This window comes from Urocitellus parryii, chromosome 9 (genome assembly GCF_045843805.1).
Source record: "Urocitellus parryii isolate mUroPar1 chromosome 9, mUroPar1.hap1, whole genome shotgun sequence".
Classification (NCBI taxonomy): domain Eukaryota; kingdom Metazoa; phylum Chordata; class Mammalia; order Rodentia; family Sciuridae; genus Urocitellus; species Urocitellus parryii.
In genome coordinates this window covers 29279857-29302320 of record NC_135539.1, presented here as the reverse complement: position 1 = coordinate 29302320, position 22464 = coordinate 29279857, and the positions used below count along the sequence as shown (strand labels likewise).

At 57.0% G+C, this 22464-nt stretch overlaps 1 protein-coding gene across 1 annotated transcript; it reads left to right on the top strand.

Moving 5' to 3' along the window:
• The first annotated feature begins 1020 nt into the window (after positions 1-1020).
• Positions 1021-20151, top strand: Muc12 (mucin 12, cell surface associated). The gene is made up of 17 exons (XM_077802891.1): positions 1021-1703; positions 2298-2386; positions 2471-2770; positions 3326-3544; positions 4925-5048; positions 6612-6695; positions 13041-13114; positions 13478-13579; positions 14040-14167; positions 14444-14508; positions 16531-16682; positions 17012-17083; positions 17190-17352; positions 17996-18157; positions 18685-18761; positions 19903-19991; positions 20078-20151. Exons 1-17 carry the CDS (start codon positions 1021-1023, stop codon positions 20117-20119), a joined length of 2625 nt encoding a protein of 874 aa, XP_077659017.1. The 3' UTR covers positions 20120-20151.
• The last annotated feature ends 2313 nt before the right edge of the window (positions 20152-22464 follow it).

The window sequence follows — 22464 nt, the reverse complement described above, 5'->3', positions numbered from 1 at the left end:
CCTAAAATCACAGTCCTGGCTGGGGGATCTACAACCACCCCAGCTGCAGCCAGCACAGCCACGCCCTCTGACAGCTCCCACACCCCTGAATCAACTGGAGCATCTGCTACCTCCTTTCGGGGCCCTGGGTCAGCTGTCACTACCCTGCCATCAGAGAGTTCCCAAACCACAGTGAGGGATGAAGGATCTACAAGCTTCCTAAGCAGCCCAGGGTCAGCACCCCCATCCATGCCCTCAGACACCCACCAAACCACGCTGCCCTCTGGGGGGCCAACAACCTTCTCAGGCAACACTGGATCAGCCCTCCACACAGTGACCACCAGGAGCTCCAAGTCCACCCTCCTGACTGAAGGGTCCACACCCTTGCCAGGCAGCTCAGGTTCAGCACTCACAGAAGTGTCACCTGACAGGTCCCCAACTACTGTCTCCACTGGAGGATCCTCAACATTCCTGAGCAGCCCTGGATCAGCCCATACCACACTGCCATCAGATAGCACCCCGACTCCAGAGCTGGGGGCAGGATCCACAGGCTTCCCAAGCAGCCCAGGTTCAGCACACCCAGTGGTGTCGACAGAGAGCTCCCAAACCACTGTGATATCTGCAGGATGGACAATGTTGGGAAGTACCCCAAGTTCGGCACGAACTCCAGCACCACCCTATACCTTCCAAACTTCAGCCACGTCTGAAGGATCAACAACCCTGCCAAGAAGCCCAGATTCAGCATCTGAAAACTCCCAAAGCACAGTTCCAAAGGAGGCATCTCCAGGATTCCCCAGCAGCCCTGCTTCAGCTCACACAACAGAGCCAGCAGACACCGCCCCAGCCACTGTCCTAACTGAAGGATCCACGGCCTTCCAGCCCAGCCTTGGTTCAGCCCACACGACCCAGCTAGCTGACAGCTCCCAGACCACACCTGGGCCTGAAGGATCTACATCTGTGCCAAGCAGCCCAGGGTCAGAACGCACCACAGGGGCACCTGACAGAAGTCACACCACAGCCCCACCTGATGCAGCTACAACCATGCCAAGCAGCTCAGGGGTGGCACACACCACACTGCCCACTGGTACTTCCCAAACCACAGTTGAAGGGTTAACTAGAACCACGGGAAGTCCAGCTGCAGAGAGCACAGCCTGGTCCCCTGAGAGCCCCCACTCCACTGTCTTAACTGGAGCATCCACGGCCTCCCCCAGTGGCCCTGTGTCTGCCCTCACTACACTGTCATCTGGGAGCTCCCAGCCCACGGGGACGGTTAAGGCACCTACAGCCTCGCCAAGCAACTCAGAGTCAGCACGCACAGCAGAGCCCTCTGTCAGGCCCCAAACCACGTTGGTGTCCAAGGGATCTACAACTTTCCCAGGCAGCCCAAGTTCAATACCCACAGCAGTGTCACCTGACACCTCCCAAACCTCAGTCCTGGAAGAGGCATCTACAACCTCACCAAGCAGCTCAGGGTCAGCACGCACAGCAATGCTGTCTGACAGCCCCAAAACTACGTTGGTGTCTGAAGGATCTACACCAATACCAAGCAGCCCAAGTTCAAGACCCACAACAGTGTCACCTGACAGCTCCCAGACCTCAGCCATGGAAGAGGCATCTACCACCTTGCCAAGCAGCTCCTATTCAGCACATGTGACAGTTACATCTGACAGTTCCCAAGGAACTACCCTTTCTGAAGGACCAAGCGTGTTCCCAAGCAGCCCAGGGTCAGAACCCACAAGAGTGACATCCCCCAGCTCACAAACGTCTATTCCAACCAGAGAATCTACCAGGTTTCCAAGCAGCCCTGCTTCAGCACACACAGCAGAGCCAACAGACAGCTCTCAGACCACAGTCCAGACTGAAGGACAGACCAGCCTCCAGACCAGCCTCCAGACCAGCCTTGAAGCAGCTCACTCTACAGCACCAGCAGACGCCTCCCCAGTCACAGTCCTTCCAGAAGGATCCACAACCTCCCAGAAAAGCCCTGGTTCAGCCCACACTGCACAGCTGTCTGACAGCCCCCAAACCACACGGGTGCTGGGAGGCTCTACTTCCTTTCCAAGCAGCCCAGGGTCACAGCACACCACAGTGGCCTCTGACAGCTCCCAGCCCACAGTCCGGCCTGACGTGTCTACATCCAGGCCAAGCAGCTCAGGCCCAGCACACACCGCAGAGCCCACGGAGAGCTCCCCAGTGACAGTGCAGTCTGGAGGGTCCACGGCCTTGCTAAGCAGCTCTGGATCAGCACACACCAGAGCGCCACCAGATAGCTCCCCAGCCACACTCCCAGATGAAAGGTCAACCACTTTCCTAAGCAGCCCCAAGTCAGCACAAGCAACAGTGCCAACTGATAACTCTCAAACCACAGCTCTGACCCGGGAAGCCACCACCCTACCAAGCAGCTCAGGTGTGTGGCAAACCACAGCGCTCACGGATATCTCCCAAACCCCAGTCCCTGCTGATGGGAGAACAACTGCCCAGGGCAGCCCAGGTGTGGTGAGCACATTGATGCCATCGGGCAGCTCCCAGCCCACTCTCTACACTGAAGCATCGACAGCTTCCCCAACAAGCCCTGGGTCAGCCCCCACTACGCTGCCATCAGACAGCTCCCAGACTGTGAGGGCTGGAGGATCCACCACCTTAATAAGCAGCTCAGGCTCAGCCCCCACAGCAGTGTCACCTGCCAGCTCCCCAACTACTGTCCACACAGGAGGATCCTCAACCTTCCTGAGCAGCCCTGGATCAGTCCATCCCACACTGCCATCAGACAGCACCCCAACCCCAGAGCTGGGTGCAGGATCCACAGGCTTCCCAAGCAGCCCAGGTTCAGCACACCCAGCGGTATCAACAGACAGCTCCCAACACACAGCCCTGGCTGGGGCATCCACAACATTCCCAAGAAGGCCACATTCAGATTCCACCACAGCACCACTCTATGGCTCTCAGTCTACTGTGCAGTCTGAAGGATCAACAACCTTGCCAAGCAGCCCAGTTTCAGCACATGTAACAGATGCATCACAAAGCACAGTTCCAAAGGACACATCTCCAGGATTCTCCAGCAGCCCTGCTTCAGCTCACACAACAGAGCCAGCAGACACCGCCCCAGCCACTGTCCTAACTGAAGGATCCACGGCCTTCCAGCCCAGCCTTGGTTCAGCCCACACGACCCAGCTAGCCGATAGCTCCCAGACCATACCTGGGCCTGAAGGATCTACCTCCTTGCCAAGCAGCCCAGGGTCAGCAGACACACCTGTGACATCTGACAGCTCACATGCCACTGTCTTTCCTGGAGCTCCTACAACCTCCCTAAGGGGCCCTGTTTCAACCGTCACTTCACTGCCACTAGACACTTCCCTCACTACAGTGAGCGTTGGAGGATCTACAAGCTTGCCAAGTAGCCCAGGGTCATCACCCACATCAGTGCCCTCAGACACCTACCAAACCATGCTGCCCTCTGAGGGACCTACAACAGGCAGCACTGGATCAGCACTCAACACAGTGACCACTGGAGGCTCCAAGTCCACCCTGCTGCCTGAAGGATCCACTCCCTTGCTAGGCAGCCCAGGTTCAGCACCCACAGCAGTGCCACCTGACAGCTCCCAAGCCACAGCCCTGGCTGGTGGTTCCACAGCTCTCCTAGGCAGCCCAGACACAGCAGTGCCATCTCAAAGCTCCAAACCTACAATCCAGACAGAGGGGTCAACAACCCAGCCAAGCTCCTCAAATTCAGCAAACATGACAGTCACATCTGACAGCCCCCAAAGCACCAGCTTCTCTGAAGGATCAGCCACTTCCTCAGGCAGCCCAGGATCAGGACCCACAAGAGAGACGTCTCCCAGCTCACCAACCACAATTTCCCCTGAAAGATCTTCAGGGTTTCCAAGCAGCCCTGCTTCAGCACACACAGCACAGCCAGCAGACAGCTCTCAGACCACAGTCCAGACGGAAGGACAGACCAGCCTCCAGACCAGCCCTGAAGCAGCTCACTCAACAGCACCAGCAGACGCCTCCCCAGTCACAGTCCTTCCAGAAGGATCCACAACCTCCCAGAAAAGCCCTGGTTCAGCCCACACTGCACAGCTGTCTGACAGCCCCCAAACCACACGGGTGCTGGGAGGCTCTACTTCCTTTCCAAGCAGCCCAGGGTCACAGCGCACCACAGTGGCCTCTGACAGCTCCCAGCCCATTGTCCGGCCTGATGTGTCTACAGCCAGGTCAAGCAGCTCAGGCCCAGCACACACCGCAGAGCCCACGGAGAGCTCCCCAGTGACAGTGCAGTCTGGAGGGTCCACGGCCTTCCTAAGCAGCCCTGGATCAGCATTCACTTCATCACCACCAGACAGCTCTCCAATCCCAGGGTTGGTTGAAGGATCTACAGTTGTGCCAAGCAGCTCAGGTTCGGCACACACAAAGGTGCCATTGGACACCTCACTCAGCACAGTCCTGCCCGAAGGAGCAACAACACACCCAAACAGCCTTGGTTCAGTCCAAACAGCCGTGTCGTCTGACCACTCCAAAACCACAGCTCTGCCTGATGTGTCTACAACTTGGCCAAGCAGCTCAGCTTCAGAGCATACCACAGTACCCCCTGAAAGGTCCCAAACCACAGTCCTGGGTGTAGAAACAACATCCGCCCCAGGCAGCCCAGCTGCAGCCAGCACAGCCATGTCCTCTGACAGCTCCCACCCCACTCTCTTCACTGAAGCACCCACAGCCTCCCCAAGCAACCCGGGGTCAGGCTTCACTCCACTGCCATCAGACAGCTCCCCAACCCCAGGGCTGGTTGAAGGATCCACAGGCTTCCCAAGCAGCCCAGGTTCAGCACACCCAGCAGGGTCAAAGGCCAGCTCCCAAACCACAGCCCTGCCTCGGCCATCGACAACTTTCCTAGGCAGCCCGGACACAACACACACAACAGTGCCACCTGAGACCTCTCACACCATAGTCCTGGCTGACGGATCTACTATGTTGCCAAGCAGCTCCAATTCAGCACACATGTCAGTCACATCTGACAGTCCCCAAACCACAAGGGTGCCTGAAGGATCTACACTTATGCCAAGCAGCCCAGGGTCAGCACCTCCATCAGTGCCCCCAGACACCTACCTAACCACACTCCCCTCTGGGGGGTCAACAACCTTCTCAGGCAGCACTGGATCAGCCCTCCACACAGTGACCACCAGAAGCTCCCAATCCACCCTCCTACCTGAAGGGTCCACTACCTTGCCAGGCAGCTCAGGTTCACCACCCACAGCACTGTCACCTGACAGCTCCCAGTCCACAGTCCTGGCAAGTGGTGCTACTTTCCCAGGCACAGCCCTCACAACGGTGCCACCTCAGAGCTCCCAAAGCTCAGCCCCGGCAGAAGGATCTACAGCCTTGCCAAGTAGCTCCTATTTAGCACACACGACCATCCCATCTGACAGATCCCAAAGCACCCTCCTCTCTGAAGGGTCAACCACATTCTCAAGCAGCCCAGGTTCAGCACCCACAGGAGTGTCACCTGACAGCTCCCCAACTACTGTCCACACAGGAGGATCCTCAACCTTCCTGAGCAGCCCTGGAACAGCCCATACCACACTGCCATCAGACAGCACCCCAACCCCAGAGCTGGGTGCAGGATCCACAGGCTTCCCAAGCAGCCCAGGTTCAGCACACCCAGCGGTATCAACAGACAGCTCCCAACCCACAGCCCTGGCTGGGGCATCCACAACATTCCCAAGAAGGCCACATTCAGATTCCACCACAGCACCACTCTATGGCTCTCAGTCTACTGTGCAGTCTGAAGGATCAACAACCTTGCCAAGCAGCCCAGTTTCAGCACATGTAACAGATGCATCACAAAGCACAGTTCCAAAGGACACATCTCCAGGATTCTCCAGCAACCCTGCTTCAGCTCACACAACAGAGCCAGCAGACACCGCCCCAGCCACTGTCCTAACTGAAGGATTCACGGCCTTCCAGCCCAGCCTTGGTTCAGCCCACACGACCCAGCTAGCTGACAGCTCCCAGACCACACCTGGACCTGAAGGATCTACCTCCTTGCCAAGCAGCCCAGGGTCAGAACGCACCACAGGGGCACCTGACAGCAGCCACACCACAACCCCACCTGATGAAGCTACAACCATGCCAAGCAGCTCAGGGGTGGCATACACCACACTGACCACTGGTACTTCCCAAGCCACAGTTGAGGGGTTAACTAGCACCACGGGAAGCCCAGCTGAGGATAGCACAGCCTCATCCCCTGAGAGTCCCCACTCCATTGCCTTAACTGGAGCATCCACGGCCTCCCCCAGTGGCCCTGTGTCTGCCCTCACTACACTGCCATCTGGGAGCTCCCAGACCACAGGGACAGTTAAGGCACCTACAGCCTGGCCAAGCAGCTCAGGGTCAGCAAGCACAGCTGCACCTTCTGACAGCCCCCAAACCATGTTGGTGTCTAAAGGATCTACACCTTTCCCAGGCAGCTCTGCTTCTGAACACAGCTCAGTGACAACTGTGATCTCTCAGTTCACTGTCCTGCCTGAAACATCAACAACTGTGCTGAGTAGTCCAAGCTCTGCACCCACAGGGGTGTCACAAGATACCTCCCAGGCCACAGTTCTGACCCCAGGGCCAACCACCCCTTCTGGCAGCCCTGCTGTGAGCACAGCCACGCCCTCTGACAGCTCCCACAGTCCTGTCTCCACTGGAGCATCTGTGACCTCCTTGGGCCCTGGGTCAGCTGTCACTCCCCTGCCATCAGAGAGTTCCCAAACCACAGTGAGGGATGAAGGATCTACAAGCTTGCTAAGCAGCCCAGGGTCAGCACCCCCATCCATGCCCTCAGACACCCACCAAACCACGCTGCCCTCTGGGGGGCCAACAACCTTCTCAGGGAGCACTGGATCAGCCCTCCACACAGTGACCACCAGGAGCTCCCAATCCAGCCTCCTGCCTGAAGGATCCACTCCCTTGCCAGGCAGCCCAGGTTCAGCACCCACGGCAGTGTCACCGGACACCTCCCAAGTCACAGCCCTGGTAAGTGGTTCCACAGCTCTCCCAGGCAGCACAGACACAGTTCACGTGACAGTGCCATCTCAGAGCTCCCAGACCCCGACCCCAGCAGAGGGATCAACAACCTTGCCCAGCAGCTCAAATTCAGCACAGACAACAATCACGTCGGACAGCCACCAAACCCCTCCAGTGGCTGAAGGATCTACCACCTTGCCAAGCAGCCCAGGGTCAGAACGCACCACAGGGGCACCTGACAGCAGCCACACCACAACCCCACCTGATGCAGCTACAACCACGCCAAGCAGCTCAGGGGTGGCACACACCACACTGACCACTGGTACTTCCCAAGCCACAGTTGAGGGGTTAACTGGCACCACGGGAAGCCCAGCTGCAGCGAGCACAGGCTCATCCCCTGAGAGCCCACACTCCACTGTCTTAACTGGAGCATCCACGGCCTCCCCCCGTGGCCCTGTGTCTGCCCTCACTACACTGCCATCTGGGAGCTCCCAGCCCACAGGGACGTTTAATGCACCTACAGCCTGGCCAAGCAGCTCAGGGTCAGCAAGCACAGCTGCGCCTTCTGACAGCCCCCAAACCATGTTGGTGTCTAAAGGATCTACACCTTTCCCAGGCAGCTCTGCTTCTGAACACAGCTCAGTGACAACTGTGATCTCTCAGTTCACCGTCCTGCCTGAAACATCAACAACTGTGCTGAGTAGTCCAAGCTCTGCACCCACAGGGGTGTCACAAGACACCTCCCAGGCCACAGTCCTGACCCCAGGGCCGACCACCCCTTCTGGCAGCCCTGCTGCAGTGAGCACAGCCATGACCTCTGACAGCTCCCACAGTCCTGTCTCCACTGGAGCATCTGTGACCTCCTTGGGCCCTGGGTCAGCTGTCACTCCCCTGCCATCAGAGAGTTCCCAAACCACAGTGAGGGATGAAGGATCTACAAGCTTGCTAAGCAGCCCAGGATCAGCACCCCCATCCGTGCCCTCAGACACCCACCAAACCACGCTGCCCTCTGGGGGGCCAGCAACCTTCTCAGGCAGCACTGGATCAGCCCTCCACACAGTGACCACCAGGAGCTCCCAATCCAGCCTCCTGCCTGAAGGATCCACTCCCTTGCCAGGCAGCCCAGGTTCAGCACCCACAGCAGTGTCACCGGACACCTCCCAAGTCACTGCCCTGGTAAGTGGTTCCACAGCTCTCCCAGGCAGCACAGACACAGTTCACGTGACAGTGCCATCTCAGAGCTCCCAGACCTCGACCCCAGCAGAGGGATCAACAACCTTGCCCAGCAGCTCAAATTCAGCACAGACAACAATCACGTCGGACAGCCACCAAACCCCTCCAGTGGCTGAAGGATCTACCACCTTGCCAAGCAGCCCAGGGTCAGAACGCACCACAGGGGCACCTGACAGCAGCCACACCACAGCCCCACCTGATGAAGCTACAACCATGCCAAGCAGCTCAGGGGTTGCACACACCACGCTGCCCACTGGTACTTCCCAAGCCACAGTTGAGGGGTTAACTGGCACCACTGGAAGCCCAGCTGAAGCAAGCACAGCCTCATCGTCCTCTAGGAGCCCACACTCCACTGTCTTAACGGGAGCATCCACGGCCTCCCCCAGTGGCCCTGTGTCTGCCCTCACTACACTGCCATCTGGGAGCTCCCAGCCCACAGGGACGGTTAATGCACCTACAGCCTGGCCAAGCAGCTCAGGGTCAGCAAGCACAGCTGCGCCTTCTGACAGCCCCCAAACCATGTTGGTGTCTAAAGGATCTACACCTTTCCCAGGCAGCTCTGCTTCTGAACACAGCTCAGTGACAACTGTGATCTCTCAGTTCACCGTCCTGCCTGAAACATCAACAACTGTGCTGAGTAGTTCAAGCTCTGCACCCACAGGGGTGTCACAAGACACCTCCCAGGCCACAATTCTGACCCCAGGGCCAACCACCCCTTCTGGCAGCCCTGCTGCAGTGAGCACAGCCATGACCTCTGACAGCTCCCACAGTCTTGTCTCCACTGGAGCATCTGTGACCTCTTTGGGCCCTGGGTCAGCTGTCACTCCCCTGCCATCAGAGAGTTCCCAAACCACAGTGAGGGATGAAGGATCTACAAGCTTGCTAAGCAGCCCAGGGTCAGCACCCCCATCCATGCCCTCAGACACCCACCAAACCATGCTCCCCTCTGGGGGGCCAACAACCTTCTCAGGCCGCACTGGATCTGCTCTCCACACAGTAACCACCATGAGCTCCAAGTCCACCCTCCTGACTGAAGGGTCCACACCCTTGCCAGGCAGCTCAGGTTCAGCACTCACAGAAGTGTCACCTGACAGGTCCCCAACTACTGTCTCCACTGGAGGATCCTCAACCTTCCTGAGCAGCCCTGCATCAGCCCATACCACACTGCCATCAGATAGCACCCCAACTCCAGAGCTGGGTGCAGGATCCACGGGCTTTCCAAGCAGCCCAGGTTCAGCACACCCAGTGGTGTCGACAGAGAGCTCCCAACCCACTGTGATATCTGCAGGATGGACAATGTTGGGAAGTAGCCCAAGTTCAGCACGAACTCCAGCACCACCCTATAGCTTCCAAACTTCAGTCACATCTGAAGGATCAACAACCCTGCCAGGCAGCCCAGTTTCAGCATCTGAAAACTCCCAAAGCACAGTTCCAAAGGAGGCATCTCCAGGATTCCCCAGCAGCCCTGCTTCAGCTCACACAACAGAGCCAGCAGACACTGCCCTAGCCACTGTCCTAACTGAAGGATCCACGGCCTTCCAGCCCAGCCTTGGTTCAGCCCACACGACCCAGCTAGCTCACAGCTCCCAGACCACACCTGGGCCTGAAGGATCTACCACCTTGCCAAGCAGCCCAGGGTCAGAACGCACCACAGGGGCACCTGACAGCAGTCACACCACAGCCTCACCTGATGCATCTACAACCAGCTCAGGGGTGGCACACAGCACACTGCCCACTGGTACTTCTCAAGCTACAGCTGAGGGGTTAACTAGCACCACGGGAATCCCAGCTGCAGAGAGCACAGCCTCGTCCTCTGAGAGCCCCCACTCCACTGTCTTAACTGGAGTATCCACGGCCTCCCCCAGTGGCCCTGTGTCTGCCCTCACTACACTGCCATCTGGGAGCTCCCAGACCACAGGGACAGTTAAGGCACCTACAGCCTGGCCAAGCAGCTCAGGGTCAGCACGCACAGCTGCGCCATCTGACAGCCCCCAAACCATGTTGGTGTCTAAAGGATCTACACCTTTCCCAGGCAGCTCTGCTTCTGAACACAGCACAGTGACAACTGTGATCTCTCAGTTCACCGTCTTGCCAGAATCATCAACAACTGTGCTGAGTAGTCCAAGCTCTGCACCCACAGGGGTGTCACAAGACACCGCCCAGGCCACAGTCCTGACCCTAGGGCCGACCACCCCTTCTGTCAGCCCTGCTGCAGTGAGCACAGCCATGACCTCTGACAGCTCCCATACCACAGTCTCGACTGGAGCATCTGCAACTTCCCTTCGGGGACCAGGGTCAGCTGTCACTCTCCTGCCATCAGAGAGTTCCCAAACCACAGTGAAGGATGAAGGATCTACAAGCTTGCTAAGCAGCCCAGGGTCAGCACCCACATCCGTGCCCTCAGACACCCACCAAACCACGCTGCCCTCTGGGGGGCCAGCAACCTTCTCAGGCAGCACTGGATCAGCCCTCCACACAGTGACCACCAGGAGCTCCATGTCCACCCTCCTGACTCTAGGGTCCACACCCTTGCCAGGCAGCTCAGGTTCAGCATTCACAGCACTGTCACAGGACACCTCCCAAGTCACAGTCCTGGCAAGTGGTTCCACAGTTCTCCCAGGCAGCACAGATGCAGCCCACACCAGAGTGCCATCTCAGAGCTCCCAAACTGCAGTCCAAACAGAGGGGTCAACAACCCTGCCAAGCAGCTCCAATTCAGCACACATGACAGTCACTTCTGACAGCCCCCAAACCACATGGGTGCTGGGAAGCTCTACTTCCTATCCAAGCAGCCCAGTGTCACAGAGCACCACAGTGGCCTCTGACAGCTCCCAGCCCATGGTCCGGCCTGACGTGTCTACAGCCAGGCCAAGCAGCTCAGGCCCAGCACACACCTCAGAGCCCACGGAGAGCTCCCCAGTGACAGTGCAGTCTGGAGGGTCCACGGCCTTGCTAAGCAGCTCTGGATCAGCACACACCAGAGCGCCACCAGATAGCTCCCCAACCACACTCCCAGATGAAAGGTCAACCACTTTCCTAAGCAGCCCCAAGTCAGCACAAGCAACAGTGCCAACTGATAACTCTCAAATCACAGCTCTGACCCGGGAAGCCACCACCCTGCCAAGCAGCTCAGGTGTGTGGCAAACCACAGCGCTCACGGATATCTCCCAAACCCCAGTCCCTGCTGATGGGAGAACAACCGCCCAGGGCAGCCCAGGTGTGGTGAGCACATTGATGCCATCGGGCAGCTCCCAGCCCACTCTCTACACTGAAGCATCGACAGCTTCCCCAACAAGCCCTGGGTCAGCCCCCACTACGCTGCCATCAGACAGCTCCCAGACTGTGAGGGCTGGAGCATCCACCACCTTAATAAGCAGCTCAGGCTCAGCCCCCACAGCAGTGTCACCTGCCAGCTCCCCAACTACTGTCCACACAGGAGGATCCTCAACCTTCCTGAGCAGCCCTGGATCAGTCCATCCCACACTGCCATCAGACAGCACCCCAAGTCCAGAGCTGGGTGCAGGATCCACAGGCTTCCCAAGCAGCCCAGGTTCAGCACACCCAGCGGTATCAACAGACAGCTCCCAAACCACTGTGATATCTGCAGGATGGACAATGTTGGGAAGTAGCCCAAGTTCAGCACGAACTCCAGCACCACCCTATACCTTCCAAACTTCAGTCACATCTGAAGGATCAACAACCCTGCCAGGCAGCCCAGTTTCAGCATCTGAAAACTCCCAAAGCACAGTTCCAAAGGAGGCATCTCCAGGATTCCCCAGCAGCCCTGCTTCAGCTCACACAACAGAGTCAGCAGACACTGCCCCAGCCACTGTCCTAACTGAAGGATCCACGGCCTTCCAGCCCAACCTTGGTTCAGCCCACACGACCCAGCTAGCTGACAGCTCCCAGACCACTCCTGGGCCTGAAGGATCTACCACCTTGTCAAGCAGCCCAGCGTCAGCAATCACAGCAATGCTGTCTGACAGCCCCAAACCTACGTTGGTATCTGAAGGATCTACACCTTTCCTAAGCAGCCCAGGTTCAAGTCCCACAACGGTGTCACCTGACACCTCCCAAACCTCAGTCCTGAAAGATGCATCTACCACCTCGCCAAGCAGCTCCTATTCAGCACACGTGACACCTACATCTCACAGCTCCCAAAGCACTGCCCTTTCTGAAGGACCAAGTGTGTTCCCAAGCAGCCCAGGGTCAGAACCCACAAGAGTGACATCCCCCAGCTCACAAACCTCTATTCCAACCAGAGAATCTACCAGGTTTCCAAGCAGCCCTGCTTCAGCACACACAGCAGAGCCAACAGACAGCTCTCGGACCACAGTCCAGACTGAAGGACAGACCAGCCTCCAGACCAGCCTCCAGACCAGCCTTGAAGCAGCTCACTCTACAGCACCAGCAGACGCCTCCCCAGTCACAGTCCTTCCAGAAGGATCCACAGCCTCCCAGAAAAGCCCTGGTTCAGCCCACTCTAGACCACCCTTGGATGTCTCCCAAACCTCCGTGTCAATTGAAGTATCTACAGCCTTGCCAAGCATCCCAGGTTCTGACCACACCATGGTGCCATCTTATATGTCCCAAACCACGGTCTCGACTGAAAGATGGACAGCCTTCCCCAGCAGCCCAGGTTCAGGATACACAACGGCACCACCTCGCAGCTCTGGAACCACGGTCCTGCATGCCACCTCTTGGAGTTCTTTCTCGATGTCCTCCTTCTCAGCAGTCTCTAATGCTTCTGTTCCTACAAGTTCTCCTGGTTTTTCTTCTCCTCACTCTACTTCATCCCCAGCCCCCGTGTTCCCAACCAGTTCCACCGCTGGTCCTGCATTCACCAGCAACCACACCACTTCCATGACCACCAGCTCTTCCTCTTTGCCACCAGGTGCGTCTCTGTGTGTGTCATCTGTGTGTCCCGTGCTCTGATCACCTGTTCCCGTTGTCATTTTCCACTTTTTCTGCTCTCTCTGGCCACCATGCCTTTCACCCACATTGATAGCTGTTGTCCTTCTGGTGTTCTCAGGGCTCTTCTTTGTCTATTTCTTGTTTCCTTGCTCTCAGCCTGTCTCCTCCTTCCCCTACTTACTCTGGGAACAGGGTGGGACCTGAGGGTCCTCAGTGGCTGCAGGATCACCTGGTCCTATCTTTCTCTTTAATGTAATGCCTGCGTGCTGAGACCTGGCTGGGAGCCAGTGTTTCTGCTCCTCGGGCTTCCTTGATGACCTACAGGAATTCTGTCCCTCCACAGTGGATTGCTACAACGGTGGACATTGGAATGGAAAAGAATGCGTCTGTCCCCAAGGCTACTTTGGTTACCAGTGCCAGACCCTCCTGTATTCCTTCCCCATAGGTAATGACCTCTCAGACCTATAGATCCTTCCATGCCTCTTAGCGCTTAAAATAAGATGGTAGTGTTGGAAGCACTGGCCACGTCCTCGCTGGGCAGGCAGAGGCCATGATGAGATTTGTCCAGGCTACAGCTCGGGTAGGACATGAACCTTCGGCCACCATCTTTAGGGGCCTTTTCACTAGTTCTCCTGCCCATTCCATCAGGGGGTTTCTATCTCCCAACTTCCTGGAGTCTTCCACTTAATTCCCTCTGGATCTCAATCCTGGCCACTAGCTTCTCATGGGATTGGGAGATCAGGGACAGAAGTCTCAGTGACCCTACCTGACTCTTGATTTTCCCATCCTCTGGTCCTAACCCATGTGGTTCACTGCCATGAGACCCAGAGGCAGAGAATTTACCAGTCCCCAGAGGTACTCTGGGAGGTTGTTCTCTCATGCACAGTGTGGCCTGTCCCCTACAGAAGTCCCAGACGTCCTCAATGCCACCGTCACAGTGATAGTGAAAGTGATTCACAGGAACTTCACAAATGACCTGAATAACGCATCCTCCCAGGCGTACCAGAATTTCACAGAACTTTTCAAGCAGGAGGTAAGAGCAGGGGTGCCCAGGGGTGCAGGGCTGGGGGACTCACCCGTGCTCTGCAGCTCATGGGCCTCTCTGTCTCCCAAGTCTCAAGAGGGGACCCTCTGATAGCCTCCACCCGGGAACCCCACCCACCCTGCACGTGTCTGGCAGAGTGGGCTTCCTGTGCCTTTCTGTCCTCTCTCCTGTGGGCCCCGCAGGAGAGAGCCTGGGGCTGCCAGGAGATGGGGGCGTGGCCTCTGCACTCTGGGGCCCTGTGTTGATCTCAGCAGTTTCTTTCAGATGAACAAAGTCTACATGGGGAAGGACCTTTCTGAATACAGAGAGGTGATCATCAGGAAATTGCTGTAAGTATGTTGGGGGGCAGGTTTATACGCTGTAGGGAGCCCCTCTCTCTATCCCTGCTGTCATGCCTCCTCCGTTATGAATGGTTAGCATGTCCACCCCCGGCTGGGCCACACCTGAGGAGTCCATGCCTCCATTCATCCACCTCGTGATTCATTCTTTTGTTTAGCTCTTTCATTACTTGTTCATTGATTCTTGATTAATTATCCACTGACACTTGATGCTTCATTCACTCAACAAACTTTTATTAAAAGCCAGCCCTGTGCTAGATAGCGGGAGCACATGAGTCCCAGTTTCCTGGAGCTCAGAGTGGCACAATGGCTGTGCAGTCTGGAGAGAGGTGGGGTCAGGGACCCTCGAGGTGGCACCAGAGGGGTCCTGAAAGCAAGCCTGGGGAGATAGGAGGATTCTTCCTGGGAGATGGGGCAACTAAGTCAAATCTTGAGGGATGTTGGAGAGTGAGGCAGGGCCAGGGAAGGGAGGGGGAGAGAGGGACAGCCAAGGGCAGAGACCAGGACGAGGAGCCCAGAGTTCAGGGCGGGGTGGGGGGGGAGGGGAAGATTCCAGGAATGTAAAGGTGCTCAAGTCGGCTGGCGGCCTGGGGAAGAGCAGGCGCATTGGGACAAGGTTGGAGACCTGGCGGGTGCCAGGTTAGTTAGACCTGAGTCGTTTACAGGTCCAGCCGTGACAGGGGGTATCTGACTTTCAGGGCAGGCTGCTCAGGGTGGAGAACGGGTGCCCAGGGGTCTAAACTGGAGGTGAAGGTGGTAAAGACCAGAGAGGTGACAGTCAGGAGAAAAGGAGTTCAGTGGGAAAGGTCATGGGAGGCAGGACCAGCCCCAGAGGATGACGGGTGTCTGTTATTGGGGGTGGAAGAGGAACCGATGAGGATCGGCCACGATTCTGGGATGCTGGGGTGTGGGGTGCTCTGTGCTGGGACAAGGAGAAGAACAGAGAAGAAGTCAGAGTGTGGTGTGGGCTGTGTCCAGGTTCGAGTGCCCGAGCCCAGCCATGGGCTGATGGGGACTGAACTCTGAAGAGCCCTGATGGAAACACTGTCACCGAGGCTGGCTTTGAACTCTCGATCCTCCTGCCTCAGCCTCCTGAGTCACTGGGATTACAGGTGTGCACCACAGCCTTCAGTTTTATTTTTAGTCTTAATTTACCTTTTGTTGGTGCATTATCATGATACATAACAGTGTGATTCCTTATACCACAGTCATAACATAATTTGATCAATCTGCTGGGTGGCGCATGCCTATAATCCCAGTGACTCAGGAGGCTGAGGCAGGAGGATTGCAAGTCTGAGGTCAGCCTCGGCAACTTAACGAGGCCTTAAATAACACAGTGAGAACCTGTCTCAAAAATAAGTAAATAAATAAAAAAGGCTGAGAATGAGAATGTGACTCAGTTGCAAAGGCCTCTGGGTTCTGTTTCTAGAAAAAAAAAACATATTATTAATCTCATTCCCCAGTACATTTCCTCTGTGAACCCTCCTCCCTTCCCTCATCCACTTGCTCTACTCCTACCAACCTCCCTTTCATCATTATTATTATTATTATTTTAGTCCGTGCATTATCATAACATACATAGGCAGGCTCCTGGTGGTGTGTTCGTACATGGACACGTATGATTTGGTGATCTTGCTGTCCAGGTCCTCTGCTCCCCTTCCCCATCTCCTTCTCTTCTCCATCAGTCTCCTTCTATTTTCATGAGATCTACCCCCTCTCTTTTCATTCCTCCCTCCACCCCCCGCCCCCAGCCAGCTTCCGCATCAGGCGCCTCTGGGTTCACAGAGATGGATTCCACCTGTGGACATTACAGTGGCTGCTGCTCTTTCTGGACCATAACTGGTCTTGCTCCACTGCCTCCTCGATGGTTAGCGGCTCAAGAGAGGAACTCTCTTCTTCCCTGTCTCTGGGGCTACTTTGTCCCCCGTTTCTCCTCCGGCTTCTTCGGGGGGGCCCCCCTTGCTGGGCGGGTGGGTGACATCGGGGACCTGAGGAAACAACTCCTCATTCCAGCAACGGCAGCATCGTGGTGGAAAGTGACGTGGTCCTGGAGACCAACTATACCTCGGAGTTTCGGACACACTTCCAGAACCTCAAAAGTATCGTGAAGGCCAAGATCACGAATGCAACCAAAGAGATCCAGAGAGATATTCTCAAGTGTCAAAGTAGGCTCCCCCAAAACTCCTTGGCATCGGTGGTAAAGGGGGTCTCGGTCTCGGCCTCCTGCTCCCTGACTCCCGAAGCTTCATGTAGAGAAATCTAGAACCCAGGTCAGGGGACCTCCCCTGACCCCCATCCTCCTTCCTGCCTTCATTACCCTCAATGGCCCCCCTTGAGCCTGTCCACAGGCCCTTTGCATATCCGGGGATGGGCCACCACCCCTCTGGTGCTGGCCCAGTGAGGAAGGTGTGGTAGAGATTGGGGAGCCCTGGCTACACCCGTGGAGGTGGAGGGAAGCATTTCTCTTGATTTTCTTCTCCCTCGTCCCCGGCAGATTCCATATTGTGTTACAACTCAGAGGACACTAAGGTGGTAGAGGATGTGAAGTTGGGCTACGACCCCCAGGGTGAGCATCTCGGGTGGACAGAAGGGGGTGGGGTGTGGGCAGTGAGCCTGGAGTCGGAGGGGAGCTGTAGCCAGGCTGACACCCACTGCCCGTCCCTCACCTCCAGAGCAATGCGCCCGGGGAGCTGCCCAGGGCTACGGCCAATTCTACTACGTGGACGAACTGGACGGAAGACTGGCCTGCGTGACCAAGTGCACCCCAGGGACAAAGTCTCAACTCAACTGTAACCAGGGCGAGTGCCAGCTGCAGCAGAGTGGCCCCCGCTGCCTGTGAGCACCCACCCTCTCCTGGTGGAAAGGCCCTCCCCTCCCTTGTCCGCTCCCATGGGTCAGGTGGAGGTGGCCGAGCTTGGAAGGCACCTTCTCTTTCCTCCTCTCCGTGTCTTCTCCCTCTACCTGGGTCTGCCATCGCCCCTCACCCCCATGAGAGTCAAGGATGGGCACATTGTAGAGTCGGGCATCTGTGGCCAAGCCATCCCCTTCCTGATAAAGCTCAGCCGGTCAACTCCCCCCCCTCTCTTTTTGTCTACCTGTCTCTGTGACTGTCACTTATGTTATCTCGCTGTGGTACCATTATCACTTTCAGCTGTGGCCTAGACTTAAGTTCCCAAGACCATAAATTAAAGTATAAAATCTAAAACAAGATAACAAGCGCATCAGATGCCAGCTACTTGGAGATTAGATGGGTAAACCTCACTGCCTGGGCCAACTTGCCCAGCTCCCTGGGATCTCTCTGAGCCCGAGTCTTCAGAATTCCTGTTCTGCTGGCCCTGAGTCCCTGACCTTTAGGAGTCAGGCTTTCTGGGTACCCAGTCTCTGTCCCCAGCTTTGGAATTGATGTTTGCTTTGGAGATGAGCCCTCCTTGACCAGAGGCATGCCTGTGGACTGGCTTGAGTTTGTGTGTGTCCCCAGGTGCCCGAACACGAACACACACTGGTACTGGGGAGAGACCTGTGAGTTGAGCCTCAGCAAGAATCTCGTGTATGGGATAGTGGCTGCTGTGGTGGCGGTGATGCTGATCGTCGTGGTCATCCTGACCATCCTCCTTGGTCGATCCCAGAGGAAACTGCACAAGTGAGCAGTGGGGATGGCACAGTGGGCCCAGAGAGAGGAGACAGAAGGAGAGAAGGGACCCTGGGCAGCCAGGGTCCTGAGGCTCTGTTCCATTCAGCCAGACAAAGAGGCCAGCAGAGGCCAGACGGGGTGCAGGGCCCCTTCCAGCCCAGGGCCTTTGGATACATCTGTTAGGCCAAGAAATGGAAACAAAAACTTAAGCCCTGGAGTTAGATTGTGCAATGAGATCATTTGCGGTTTATTATCACCTGGCCGGCTCTTGAGCAACTTAGCTGTACTGGATAGCTGGGAACGCGCCAGCTCGGTCCTGCTTTCCCAGCTATAAATAGAATAAGACACGCGTGCGAAGACTGAGGTGAAATACTGGGTGCAGCACCTGGCCCCAGGTCTGTAGCTGGAGGGATCCACCCTGACCCTATGGCAATGTCCCCATCACAGAGTCAAGGAACTGAGGGGACTGAGGGGCACCCAGGAAGTCCAGCCAGGGCCTCCCCGCTTCCCGCTGCTCACCACACTTCTGTTAACAGGCAAGAGTACGATCCTTCTCGGGAGTGGCAGAGAGAAGGCATCCCTGGCACCTTCCAGAACACAGACATCTGGGAAGGTACCTGTCGTCAGGGCACAGGGCGGGGGAGCCTGGAGGGAGCGCCTCGGTGACCCTCCGTCTTCTCAGCTTCTCCCTATCTTCTCAGCTTCTCCCTATCTTCTCAGCTTCTCCCTATGGGATTGCTGGGTCCTGCACCGCCATCCTCCCCCTCCTGGCCTTTGCACATGCTGGGGCACCATCTAGAACATTCCCACTCTGCAGGCCCCGATCCCAGTCTGTTTCCAGGATCTGATTTAGACACTGGCCCCTCCAGGAAGCCTCCTTGTCCTTCAGCCGACTCTGGCTCAAGAGTCGCTCAGGAAGCCCCTCGTGCCATGTCTGCCCCTGTCCCTGCCTCCATAGCCTCTCCCCCAAGAGTGTGGCTGGCCTCTGCCCTGTCCCTGTCCCTGAGCAAGCCCAGCCTTCCGGGCTTCCCAGTTCTTTCTGACGCGCCATGCTCTGCCCTGTACACAGTGGAGTGGAGGGTGCTGAGGGCAGGCTTCTGCCCCAAAAGAGCACCTGGCAACCGTATCAGACATGCACTGCACCAAGTGAGATGGCAGGGTGGTGCCCAGCCCGTGACTGGAACATGGAGGAGGCCTGGCCCAGCCTGGGTGGGGGTCAGAAAAGGCTTCTGAGGAGGTGCCACCTGAGTTGAGTGTGGTTCTCCAAGCAATGGGTCAGAGGTGGATTTCCTGCTCCCAGAAGAATCCCATTAAGACAGGGAAAGGGCTGGGGAAGCTTCTGCCTCACACAAGGAAGGGGACAACCCAACATTCCTGGCCAAGCTGAGCTCTTCCTGTTGTGGTTACTGTTGCTATGGGTGGGGCAGGTTGGGGACACCTGCTGAGTCAGGTGGCTGCCTCCTGTTCCAATCTATAACCTCATTACATGGTACCATGGTGCACCAGGCCCCTGGCCGTGGCCCCCACTTCCTGGGCTGTGACATTTGACCCCTGTCATGTGATGGTGGGCTGCTGCTCAGCTTGCCTTCTGTCCCTAGGTCCTGCTGGGCCAGCTACCCAGGCAAGCTCCAAACCCCCCAAGACCCCATCAGAGGGCTGAATGGTGGGAGGATTCTCTTTCTTTTTTTGGAAACTACCCCCTGTGTCACCCAGCCCCTCCCTGATCCCCTCTCACTTCACACCTCTCCCTACAGGCAAGAACCTGAAGGAGGACAAATTTGGCCTTGAGAATGGCTACAGTCACTTCCGACCCTCCCTGGAGAAGGTGGACCCCACCGCAGAGGTGACTCAGATAAGCTTGTCCCAGCCCCGGAGTTTCCCCAGCCCTGGGGCTGCCCCTTGTCATCACCTGTCCCTTCTCTCCACCAGCTCCACATTCAGAAGCCAGAAGTGGTGACAACGGCTCTGTGAGGGACATGGCTCCCACCCTCCATCCAGATTTGGACAACAGAGAGAGGCCCACCGCAGGCAACCCAGGAACAAGCCGAGGCCAGGCCTGCAGATCTGCTCAGGGGTGGTGGACTCGCCAGTGGTCCCTTGCCCTGGGCCATGAAGAGGCAGCAGGGGCCAGGAGCCCTCAACCCTCTGTCCAGGAGCCCCCACCCCTCTGTCCAGGAGCCCCAAGGTTTCCAGACACCCTGCTGTCTTGTTTGCTCTTGGGTGATTCCTCGGTCTGGAATTTACCTCTAATAAAAGCAACTCTTAAAGTGCAGAATGACGTCAGAGCTTTCCTCCCCCCTCCGTCCCCACCCTCCACGGGGCTGGCTGCAGGCCTGGGTCTGAGGGCTGGTGTTGGGGTGATGGTGGGGGAGGCGGGGCAGGGAGACAATCCTCCCAGGACAGGGGTCCTTTCCTGTATCCAGATATGAACCTCTCACCTGCTCTAGCTGGGGCAGGGCCAGGCCCACCTCTGCCTGAGGACAAGCTCAGGGTCAGTTTCTGGGGACCTCAGGCCCAAGGAGTGAGGGGTGGGAGCCCCCAGAAGGCCAAGGAGTGAGCACTTGGCTCTGCTCACCTGAGGATTTGGTGGGTCACTCTGGATGGCCACGGGGGGAAGCCATGTTTACCTTTGAACATATATCCCAAGGACCCCTGGCCATCCCAGGGTTGGGCCTGGCCTGAGTCTGGCCAGGAACTGTACCCTATGTCCTGCTGGAGCATCCACGGGGTAAAGAAGGCCTTTAGGAATGTGGTGTCCTTGTCAGGGGCTGGGGGAAACCCAGGTTGTCCTCCTCTCCTGCTCAGGCCTAGTCCCTTGGGTCATTTCACCTCTCTCCTCTCTCCTGAGGGGTAGGGGGTCTTCTCAGTTCTCCCTGGGTACCTCAGCTCCCCTGGTGCTGCCCCTCTAGTGGTGATAAATCTGATTGCCTGCGTGCCTATGCGCTGCCCGTCCAGGGAGGGGTTCTCCTCCCTTTGCCCTTTGGCCCTGCACCCCCAGTCATGAGGGAAGATCCTTGGATTAACTCAGGTTTGGATTGGCCCCAAGATTTTCAGTCTCGGAGCTCAAAGGTCTCCGGGCCCTTTTTATTTGTGGGGTTCCCCTGTGGCAATTCATTTTGCCAGCTTCCACAAGGGGTGAAGGGCAGACGCGATACTCCGTGTTCCGATGCCGAGGCTGGCAACTGCGCTGCTCTGCCTGGTCCTCTCCCACTGGCACCTGCCCCACCATGCTGCCGCTGAGCAGGGTGAGTAACATTGACAATGCTGTCCCCACAAGCCTGCTCCTGGACCTGCCCACCCCAGGGCCCAGGTGAGGGGCGCCCTCCACCCAGGGCACAGCCTTATGCCCCCTGGACTCCCCTCCTCTCCCAGAAACCTTTCTGGTAAGTATGGGACCTTGGAGCCTGCTTTGGGTTGGCCTCTCTGTTACCTCCCAGCAGGTGAGTTCAAAACACCTGCTTGTTGATCTGGCAGCTTCAAGGATCTAACGGAACACGCCAGACACAATGCCTGGCACAAGATAGATGCTCCATCAGGAGCCTGTCTACAGTCTGTGAATGTCCCTGTCCCACTCCCTCTCACCTCCCATGCCTGCATCAAACACCCCAGGGTCTTCCTTTTTGGTACTGGGAATTGAACCTGGGGTGCTTAACCCCTGAGCAACATCCCCAGCCCTTTTTATGTTTTATTTAGAGACAGGGTCTCACTAAGTTGCTTTGGGTCTTGCTGAGTTGCTGAGGCTGGCTTTGAACTCACAATCCTCCTGCCTCAGCCTCCCCAGTGGCTGGGATCACAGGTGTGCATGTCTCCCTTCTGCCCAGGGTCTTCTTCTTCATGTACCATGAGACACTTTGCCTGAAAGTTCTGTTTCCTCTAACATCTGTCTTGACCGTTTCTGCATTACTTCACCCCTGCTTTGTGCCCTGAGAATGGTCACAGGTTGGGGTCTCAGGAGCCCCAGATTCTAATCCTGCCAGGAGCCAGCTACGTGCCTTGGGCCACTCCATTATCTCTGGCCTCTATGTCTTCCTTGAAAAAACAAGGGTTGGGCCTCTAGAGGCCCTTCTGGACTTAATTACCTTGAGCTCCACAGCCATGGGGACCAGGTTCACGGCAGCAGGAGATGACAGTGGATTGTGTTCAGACTATCAGGAGCTCCCTCTGTCCCTTGCCTGTCCCCAGAGAAGGAGGGAGGGAAACCGAGGCAGAAACCCAGCCCAAGGGCCTCAGTGTTTCCATCCCCTAGAACTGTCCCCTTGGGAGGGTCTGGGTGGGAAGAAAGGGGACTCGGAGCCAGAAGTGGAATTCTCTTGCCT